Source organism: Nicotiana sylvestris, chromosome 3, assembly GCF_000393655.2.
Source record: "Nicotiana sylvestris chromosome 3, ASM39365v2, whole genome shotgun sequence".
Taxonomy (NCBI): Eukaryota; Viridiplantae; Streptophyta; class Magnoliopsida; order Solanales; family Solanaceae; genus Nicotiana; species Nicotiana sylvestris.
Window position 1 is genome coordinate 82,290,718 of NC_091059.1, and position 10,754 is coordinate 82,301,471.

General features: G+C 35.1%; 1 protein-coding gene across 2 annotated transcripts; it reads left to right on the forward strand.

The window, feature by feature from the left end:
• Nucleotides 1–978: 978 nt before the first annotated feature.
• Nucleotides 979–10,501, forward strand: LOC104219356 (uncharacterized). Of its 2 annotated transcripts, none has more exons than XM_009770031.2 (4): nt 979–1,083; nt 1,898–2,109; nt 2,482–2,662; nt 10,193–10,501. In XM_009770031.2, exons 1-4 carry the CDS (start codon nt 1,050–1,052, stop codon nt 10,210–10,212), a joined length of 447 nt encoding a protein of 148 aa, XP_009768333.1. In that variant the 5' UTR covers nt 979–1,049; the 3' UTR covers nt 10,213–10,501. The 2 variants fall into 2 exon arrangements, with proteins under 2 accessions (XP_009768333.1, XP_009768332.1); XM_009770030.2 differs by lacking the exon at nt 10,193–10,501 and adding an exon at nt 2,779–3,265.
• The last annotated feature ends 253 nt before the right edge of the window (nt 10,502–10,754 follow it).

Below are 10,754 nucleotides of genomic sequence, written 5' to 3' on the forward strand. Positions count from 1 at the left end.
AATAAAAAATAGTAACATATGCCAAATTCCAATATAATAAAAATAAATTCCAATACAACTTAAAATTAGGAAACATAATAAGTTTATAACCTCATTCACCACCGAAATTCTACTTTAAGAACATCACTCATTATATGGTAAGTTTGTTATTGACTCATTATTTATAATATTAAGAGGTGTAGTTCAAAAAATTAAAATAATAACGCAGTTACACAAAATGAAGAAAATAAACAAATAAGTACGGGCAATTACATGAAATCATATAAAGTAAAGGTAGAGAAATAAAAGAAAAATAATGTACAAAGAAAATATATTTTAGAATTAAATAAGAAATTAAAAACTAAAATAAAATAATAAAATAAAAAGTTATAAAGAAAATAAGTTAAAATAAAAACAAAAAGGAAAGAAAATAAAGATTAACCTTGTAATTATATTGTGTAACTTACTTTAGAGAGTGTAATTACACCTATCCAATTATACCTTTACTTGGCCAGATAAATATACCAAACTGTATAATTACACCTACTTACGCCAAAATCCAATTTCTATATGACTTTCCAAATAGGCTCCAAGTAATTTCTTGGTCAAACAAAATATCAAACATTATAATTATAGTTAATTACCCCAAATCCAATTCCCTCTCTCCAAACATGCTCTAAACCATTTAGAAGTTGGTCATTAAAATCTACTCCCTCCGTTCTAATTTATGTGAACCTGTTTGACTGGACACAGAGTTTAAGAAAAAAATGAAGACTTTTGGAATTTGTGGTCCTAAACAAGTCCAAATGGGGCCCAGAGTATTTGTGTGGTTATAAAAACTTCTCATTAAGGGTAGAGTTGTAACTTTAAGCTAAATTGTTACCAAATTTAAAAAGGGTTCATTCTTTTTGGAACGGACCAAAAAGAAAATAGGTTAAAATAAAATGCAACTCTACTAACACAACTACTATATATACATCTCTGTTTTATTCTAATTAACATCCTCAGAAACTTTGTGACCACACGATTTCAATTTCTCTCCTCTACATCGACACAGCTGAATCCCACCCATGGCTGAGAACCCTAATTGCTCTGTTTATGTTGGTATGTCTTTTTTCTCTCTCTCCATATCTATGCCCTATTTTTCATGGTTTTTATTCTTCATGCTCAGATCTAAGTTGCATATTTCTTTTGTTTGATTTCTGAATTTATTTTCCTTTTTAATAAACAAAGCAGCAATTTTTTTTTTTTTGATATTTTAGCTGTAAAGTGTCTTTTTTTTGTGGTTATGTTTTCCGATTTGCTTGGTCATGTGTTTACGTTCTGGATTTTGGGGTGGGGAGGTTGGGGGAGGAACAAATTTAAGCTTTATCTTTTTGGGGTTTTAAACTCTGAATGTTTAGCTCAGTTTGGGGATTTACTTCTAATTGTCCTCTATGAATCCTATAATTGCAGATTGGTTATGTTTATGCGTGCAAATAATGTTGATTAAATTATAAAATCTTAGTTTTGGCTTTTCAATGAATTGTTTTGTTTCTGCGGCGTTTAGCTTTGCAATGCTTAAAAAGCGGGAAAACATATTTTACAAAAATGCTTCTTTTTTGTTCGTGAAGCAGTAAGAGTTCAGTTACAATTTTACCCTCCACCAAAGGTTTGTGACTGGGACTTGCTAGGCTACTTAGTTATCACCAATATATTAGTTTGGTTGAATTGTTTACTTAGTTGCATACAAGTTTGGTTAATCTGTGTTTATTAGGATAGCTAATTTTGTTGAGGTTTCTCACATGGAAATCTGTGTTAATCTGTGTTATCTTTGGGAGAGTGCGTTTAACATATGCATTTCTGATTGATAGCAGATTTAGTTTGTGTTTTGTTGTGAATGATTTGCTAACATAGGTTTGAAACTTTTTTGTTGTAGGAAATTTGGACGAGAGAGTAAGCGATCGTGTACTATATGACATTCTAATTCAAGCAGGGCGTGTTGTTGACCTGTACATTCCTCGTGACAAGGAAACTGATAAGCCTAAAGGTTTTGCCTTCGCTAAATATGAGACAGAGGAGATTGCAGGCTATGCTGTGAAGCTTTTCTCTGGTTTAGTGACGCTTTACAATAGAACGTTAAAATTTGCGGTAAGTCCTTGTTATCCGTCCCTTGAGCTGGCTAAAAGGGTCAGTTTTATTGATATCGTTTGGTGAATTTATGTGTTCTGGTATTATAAGCTTCTGTAGCGCTTGCAAACCTAAGGTATGGGTTTACCTCCTCTCCAACAGAACCAGCCTATGCATAGATAATAGATAATCTTGGCAGTGAGATGTTCTTCGGTAGAGATCCTCGGAGTGTCTATTGATGTTGGCTTATGAATTGAGAGATACGCCAGACATATGTTCTTTCAGTTAACACTGCGGGCTGGCAGTTGGAATTTGTGGTTTTGAGGAGGGAAAGTCTACAGAAGCATTTTGATTTGCTTATGTTGTGTATTGACGTTTAATTTTTCTAAACAGATATCTGGGCAAGACAAGCCCTCTAATAACTCATCAATTGCGACACCACCACCTAGCTTAAATATCCCCGCCAGACCAAGGCCTCTTCATGTACCTTATAATGATAAGGAAATTTCACCAAATTCTGTGAGATTGTCAACCTCATGCCGATTTTCAGAGCACCAAACTAACTTCACACAAGGTGATGCATGCTTTTTAGTGAAGTCATTATTTTATGCTGTTAGTCCCTTTTTGTTTTTTACTTTATCCTCGTTGAGTCTTGACTTACATGTTTATAATTGTTTTTTCTCTATTCAGTTCCAGTTCCTCCGGGTGTTTCAGTAAACCAATCTAACGGGTATAGATCGCCTTACGATGGATATAGATCACAGTATGATGGCAACAATTATGATTACGGTCGAAGAGTATTTGGGGATGCTTTGGATAGTATAACACGCTCTAGGTTGGGCCGATATGATACCCTTAACCCGACCAGTTATCCTTCTTATTGATGTTTAGCTTAGCTCTTGGTCGTGAGAGAGCTCTGACCTGTCTTCATCTAAGTTGTGTAGGTGTATTGGTACTTTGGGGAGCTTGTGTGAGGTGCTTTAGATTTAGTTTTGTGTCTGTTTGTTGTTCATTGTTGTGGTAGTTTGTCTCTGGTTATGCGCCCGATGTCTGAACTCTTGAATCTATGTGTTATTGTTCTTTAATGCATCTGTATAATATGTATTTCAGTGGCCAGAACTGCATCTTTGTAATTGTCTGTCTGAAAGGTTCAAAGATTTGGATCTTGCTTCTGCTATCTTTCCTCTTTCCTTCACTTACCTGCTCAAGTGCAGCCCCAGCTGTCACCCCTCCTCTTTTCCCTCAAAGATCTGTGGAGATGGACATATTTAGATTTTGCTTATTTGTGATATGTGATTCACTTATTGGTTCTTGGAGATTAAAGTTGCTTCCTATTGGTGTGTGGTATGACGTTATGAGCTTTGGCATGTATGTATGCTGATACTAGAATAGATGTGCTGTAAGAGCAATTTCCTTTGCATCATTGAAGATTTAGCTCCTGAGTTTTAGGAGTGTGAATGTTCATTATCATATGTGAATAGCTGAGGAAACTATGTTCTTTTCCCTATCAGATTTTGTATAGTTCATGAAATTGCAGCCAGGTGTTCATTAAAGTGCTTTTTCTCTTTATGTGAATGAGTTTTGTAAACCCTGGACAATGAGATGGCCAGTGTTATCAAAGGCGAAAAGCGCAAAAAAGCTCTAAGGTCTATTAGGGCTTTAAGCGCAAAGCGCAAATAAAGCGTGGGCTTTAATGAAGAAAGACGCAAATGGAGAAAAATTACAAATATGTATGTGTAGTCCAAGACTAATATCAATAAGCATGAATACCAAATTTAAGGACAAAGAAATTGAAGAAAATCTACGATGAAATAAAATATCAATTGCTTAGTATCGCCTCCTCAGGATTAAGCTCATTGGCAAGGAAAAGTATGCCTTAGAGCCTTGATGACACCAATGAAGCGCCTGCTAAGCGAGGCGAAGCGCTCAACATGTTTTGAGCCTCGCTTTAGGGCTTAAGTGCACCTTTGATAACACTGGAGTTGGCGTGCTTGCGCAGAAGTTTAACTAATAATAATTGGTTACGTACTCCACTGTACGCACAAGTAGTTATATAACATGCATGGATGAGATATTCTAATGTGCTGGTTCAGTTTTTCTACTATTTGGAAATTTTAATATCTTCCTTTTTAGCATTTGTCGAATAATAATTAATCAACTAAACTAGTTGGGGTGTGCAGAAGATAAACCTTGCGCACTTAGAATAAAATTGGATGAGATGAGGATTGCCTAAAGTCCATGTAAGGAGAAAACAATCCATTCCATCAACCTACATGAGATGCTCCAACACCCCATTGACATCATGAGCACGGACAATCGGGGGTTGATACTCTGTTAAAAAGCTGGACTTTGGCTTAACTAAAGTGGGACACATGAATCTTGGCCTAACTCAATTCTAAAAGTTAACTCTTCTTGGACACTTAAATCCCTCTTGCATGCCATATTGGATAACATAGACCCCAATATTGGATAAATCAAGAATGGGATGCTCGGATATCATATTAAGAAGGATGTACGGCCTAACTTAACCTCAAAGCTAGCTCATGAGGTGAGAATTACGCATGACCATAAATGTGTTAGCCTCTTTCCTCAACTAGTGACGACTCCAACAAGGTATAAGAATCATCTTTATTCATTTGGCTTGTTAGGGATTATCATAATAAAGTTATGTTTATTCTTAATCTCGTTGACAATCTATCACAATGCTCCTTTAACCATTATGAGACTAGCTAAGCAAATCTCATATATGGGTTTCTTGTTTGTTGTATAAATTTGTACTCCCTCTGTTTCAATTTGGATGAGGTAGTTTGACTTGGTACAAAGTTTAAGAAAGAAAAAAGACTTTTGAAACATGTGGTCCTAAAAGCTTATGGGGTAAGAGCTTTGTGGGACCATAATATTTCTGTGGCTATAAAAGCTTCTCATTAAGGGTAAAGGGAGTAAAATGAGAAGTTCAAAGTTAAATTGTTTCTAAATATAGAAATGTGTCATTCTTTTTGGAACGGACTAATAAGGAAAGTGTGTCATTTAAATTGAAACGGAGGGAGTAGTAGACATAGGTAGTAAGGGAGGTTGCATAATAACCCAAAATTTTAAGGCAATAGATGGAGTGTCTGAATACCAATGAAAAAATAGATGGAGAGTCGCAATGTTTATCCATAAACTCTTCTGGATGTCCTCTTATACAAAAATGTGGGACAACTATATAACTCAAATCCCTCCTACATGTGTAATCTAATTTGGGGTTCACACGTGGATCTTATTGTGGGCTTACAAGTGTGAATGTGTGCTTGCTATAAGTTGACTTTAACATGTGAAAGAAACTGAGAATCCAGCACATTTTTAATACAATTTGTGAAGCAGTGTAATAGCCTGTTTGGCCAAACTTGTATAATCAACTTATTTTGAGAAGTGCTTTTCAAAAAAGTACTTTTTGTGAGAAGCAGTTTGTGTTTGACAAATTAATTAGAAAAACATTTTTGAACAGTATTTAGTGTTTGGTCACGCTTCTAAAAGTGCTTTTAAATGTGTTTTTTCTCAAAAGTGCCTTTTGGGGAGAATTTACTTTTTTCTGCTTCTCAAAAACTGTTTTTGCTTCTATTCAAAAGCACTTTTTTTCTTCTAAAAGCTTGGCTAAACACTTTTCGCCAAAAAAGCACTTTTCGCCAAAAAGAAGTTTTGGCCAAACACGTTATAAGACATTTCCTCACTTTATGCTCTTTTATGCTAGATGTGGAACAACTATGTAACTGTAAACTAAACTGTTTGTTGAAGGAACTTGGTTTGAAAACTATAATGTCTGATAGCAGTGGTATGAATGAGTTGCATCAATGTGAACCTCCAATATGTTGGTTCAGCTTACTACCTTCTTTCCCCCTTTAGTATTGATGTCTTTTTGAATTATTGGTTTAGGAATATGTTTGTTCCTGTATTTTGAGAATTTGGTGTTCCTGTCTGGTGGCTTAGTACATTTATATGTGGTGAGTGCTATTGATGTGAATTGTTTAGTATGCTTTCATGGAAAACCTTTGGAAAGTAATTATTAAGATGGTGGACATTGCTTACTTTTATTAGCATATACTTGATAGCTGATTATATAGTGATCGAGGAGAATGTGACAGATGAGTCAGCTGTATGTATCCATTTGGAACTATCACGAGTCTGGGTTTTCCATCCTTTTGGAACTATCATGAGTACGCTTGGTCCATCTATTTGGATGTGCTTTTACTACTTTCTTGACATGACTAGAAAGCAGCCCAATATTTTTGTTCTTTTTCCCCTTTCTCTTGGGGGTTGGGGGGGTTGGGTGGGTGGGGGGTGGGGTGAGAATGGGAATTGTTTTCTGAAAGCCAAAACCTGTGTATCCAATGATTTAGACTTGTTCGAATTTTAACATATGAGTTTAATTATTTGAATATGGACTTGTTTGTAACTGAAATCATTTTGAGAGTAAGGGAATTTATAGGATCAATATTACTTGAGTTTCCTTCCTTTCTTTTTGTTGTTAGTTTGTATCCATATGAAAATGTGCCCCTGATGAAGTTCCAAATGTGTAAATAGCAAAGGCAGTATCAACAGCCTATGGTGGCTACACAGTGAAGAATTATCTAGTTAAAAGTTGTAGTTGATTTTACTCCAAGAAGTAGATGGAGTGTTCTGGTTAGTATTCTTATTAAGTACTTTGATTCAAATGTTCAACTGGTCTGCTTATTTTAAATTCTGGTATACATGCTGCAGTACGTTTACTTTGTTGATTATGGACCATGTTTGAGTACGTGGTTAAGATGAGATAAACTGTTTCTCTTCTCTTTAATCGGGGCCTGTATCTGTTTTGAAGGTTGGAAACAAAATCTTAGAGATCTTTTCATTGTCCATGTTGTACATTATTCTTAAAGTTGAATTTCCTGTTTACCACCTTTTCCAATCTATTAAGTTCCAGTTTTCTCATGATCACGATTTATAATTCTCTCTACTTGTTTCCCCTCTTGTGAGTACTCGACTTCCTCTGTGCTGCCGGCAAGCGCGCTTGTTCGTTCCAAACCTTGAGGAGCTTAGTAATCCTCTTCTTGTATATGGAACAAATGCTGCTGCTTCACTGTAGGGTCCTCCCGAGGACTATGTTGTTCGTTTCCCCGTTTATGTCAAAAGGATGTGAAGCTAATTGGTTTCTGTTCACTGCATTGCATTTGCCCAACCCACCAATGGGCTAGTGTCTGTCTGCTTTGGATCCATCACCTCTCTAATCTGTCTGATCCAATTATCTGAGGCAGGATTGAAGTGGTGTTGACTTTTTATTTTAACAAGCAGGCAATATTTCTGCAGTTGCCACTTAATATATTCAGAATATATCAGAAATAATCATTTGCTGTATTTATCATCGCGTTAAGCTTGAGGGTGAAATAAGTGATCGTGTTTTCTCAAATTTCGTCCTTTTTCCATCGTTATTTCTGTTATTCCTCCTAATTGCTGATCTTATTGGGGTGTTGTCACTTTTAGAATATTTACATCTGGTAGCCGAAAGTGTATAAAATTTATATAATTTTTGTATATAACATACGGAATATATATATATATATATATATATATAAATTTAATACATTTTTTCAGCTATTATTTTTCTAGCAGCGATACAGTTCTGATCTTATTTGCCTTAATTCTCAATTGGATCGTGTCTCATGCTTTCTTTCTTAGCTTTGGGAGTACACTTGACTAATTATTTTGGCAGGCTCCGCGTTCTCCTGTCTAATTTTGCTCCTTCATGGTTTCTGTCAACTTTCTTTTGAGGTTGGCCTTTGGTCTCATCATGCTTGTATATGTTCTTAACAATAACAAGTCTAGTAGTTTTTCACAAGTGGGGTTTGTGGAGGTAAGACGTACGTAGCCTTACTCCTACCTTGGAAGTAGGGGTGGCAATTTGAGTTCAAATCCATCCAATCCGCCCAATTACTCCTACCTTGGAAGTAGGGGTGGCAATTTGAGTTCAAATCCATCCAATCCGCCCCGCCCAACCTGCCTAGAGATTAATGGATTGGAGTATAAATATTTTAGTTCATGGGTCTATTTGGGTTGAGTCCAAATTAACCCATCATTTTTTATCGCCCATTCTGACCTATGAAGTAACTCAAATACAACCCATGAACCTCATTCAAAATAAAGGGATCTTAACCTAACTTGTTCGGAAATTTACTTAGTTGCCCCATTATTAGTTTTTGTATCTAAGTTTAAAAATGAGAATCAAGATATTTAAGTTTTAATGTAAATATGAATAATTTTGTAATTGAGTTATAGTGAAATTTACTTATTTAGAAATAACATAAAAGATATTTTTCAACTTATAAATTTTAAATACTAATTTGTCATTTAAGAAAATATATTTGATTCTCAAAATACTAATAATATTCTTTTACCTTTTATATATAGGTGTATAAAAGGTAAAATGCTTTGTTTATGCAAGATGAGCATGATTCTAAAGCACGGGTCAAGTTGGGCGGGTTGGGCTATGATACATTGTTTAGCCTATCTTGATCCACCATATCTTAGCCCAAGTATACTTTGGGCTGGGTTGGGCAATGACCTATTTATTGACCTAACCCATTTTGACTAGTCCAAATTCAGCCTAACCCGTTCATTTGCCATCCCTACCTAGAAGAATAGAGAGACAGCTTTTAATAGACCCTCGGCTGGAGAACGGATGAAAAAAAAAATATGTGGTGGTAACAAGTAGGAATCACAAGATAAAAGATCGAAGTCAAGAAAGCAGTTGAACTCTGCCCAGTTAAACTCTAGGTAGTCCTGTATATGTTCTTGCGAGAAGATAACTTGTGGTGTTGAATCTCCACCTCCCCCTGTCCCCCTCAAAAAAAAATAAAAATAAAAAAATAAATAAATAAGAAAACAATGGATAGATGGGAAACTTGACCAAAGCAAAATATATGAAGCAATTAGGGAAGTTCAGTTTAGGAGCTCTCTGCTCTAGCTTATAGAGCCATTAAGCAAAAATATAATCTAATGGGTAGTGCTACTTTTAGAAGTTCAAGGTCCTGAAAATTGCCGTCTAATTTTCATTGTATCAGAAAAGTTTCTATTACATAATTAAAGACATATCTTTTTGGGACTTGGATTTAAAAATAACTTTTATTGAGGAGAAAAGATTTAAAATTTGAGTAGAAAAATATGAGGGGTCGCTTAAAAGTTTCAACGCCTCTTTCGGCTGGTTTCGTTGAAGGTGGAACTAGAGGAAAGTCTACTTATTCATAAACCTTGATAAAGTCAAAATAAACTGCCATTACCACCAACTTTGAAATATTACTAAGTACAGTATACAGGACAGCATATTGGATGGACAAAATAAATAGCCAACTAATATTATTCAGCCTTGCTAAGCATTTTCTAAGTTAACTTTTTAATCCTTCTTTTGGAGGGTACATCTTTGACCCCAATTGTGGGATTAAACTAGGTCTTTATGTTGTTGTTGTTGTTGTTGGTGTTGGAGGGTACATCTAACCTAAGTTACCAAAATTCTTAAGACTTTTTAAAATTATCTTCAATTGTACACCGTTATGCACAATTCAACTTTTATTTTATTAAAATATGTACATTTTGAAACCTTTTTGTTTCTGTGAATCGATTACTTATTAGTTATTACCCACCTGCTGTGTGTTAATTAGTGCAGTAGCAAAAAAGAAAAATCACAAAATCTATATAATACCTGAAGACTTCGTAGATTACACTCAAGAATTGTGGACTAGAAACAAATGAAAATGAACAGAAGGGATAAGGGTATCGGTCTTGACAATGAATAGACTAATTCCTTGTGTTGAAAAAAAAGGACTAATTCCTATTAGTGGTAGTATTAGTTTACAGTCGATAACTTATCATTCTCTTTTCTGAAACGTCCGACTTTGGTTTTTTTCCCTAATGTCTTTTAAAGTCTCTAGACAAATGCTTGATAGAGTATCTCAATTTGTTCCAATTTCTCAAGGTATCTGATATATTTGTTGCCTAATCACTCACCCTAGTTATAAATTTTCTTGTAACGAGTTAAATAATACTATAATTATTTACTTCACAGTTTGACGGTAACAATTTCCCTGGATGTTTGCAGGTACTAATTCTTCCTTTTGATGGTGATTATATAGTTGATGTTGACGAAGGTCGTTGTGAAATGAGACATTGCTTGTCCTTTTGCCACGTGCTAGACATGCAAAAAACCCTGAGGTGTTGATCCTAAAGCTTGCTCGTGCTTTGGTTCTCAAATTAGATGGGCTAGAATGACTATGTTTTGCGCTTTTTCTTCCGGCTTGGAGGCTCAGGTAGTTACTTTATACGAAAGGGGTACGATGAAACATATTATTGTGATAGCGGAAAACGGAAATATAGTAATATTATAGTAATATTGCAGGGGAATTCGCTATTTTTGTTTTCCGCTAGCACCATTAGGGGTGCTTATCGGGCAAATAATTACGCTTAACGGTTTGATTTATCGATTATAGGATATTAAAGTAATAATCTGTTAGTCATCCAATAAGACAACGGGCGGATTAGTATCGGATTAACGATTATCGGGCAGTTATTAAGCGATTTATCAGCTAAACCGAATAGAATTTTTTTGAACAATTCTAATCTTGTGAATGCCAAATGGTCAACCTAATAAAGTGATTTGATTC

What these genes read in the sequence shown, in the direction of transcription:
- LOC104219356 (XM_009770030.2), top strand. Translation starts at nt 1,050, where the DNA reads ATGGCTGAGAACCCTAATTGCTCTGTTTATGTTG. An exon ending in TAATTGCTCTGTTTATGTTG is followed by an intron (nt 1,084 to 1,897) that starts GTATGTCTTTTT and finishes TTTTTGTTGTAG; the next exon opens with GAAATTTGGACGAGAGAGTA. An exon ending in ATAGAACGTTAAAATTTGCG is followed by an intron (nt 2,110 to 2,481) that starts GTAAGTCCTTGT and finishes TTTTCTAAACAG; the next exon opens with ATATCTGGGCAAGACAAGCC.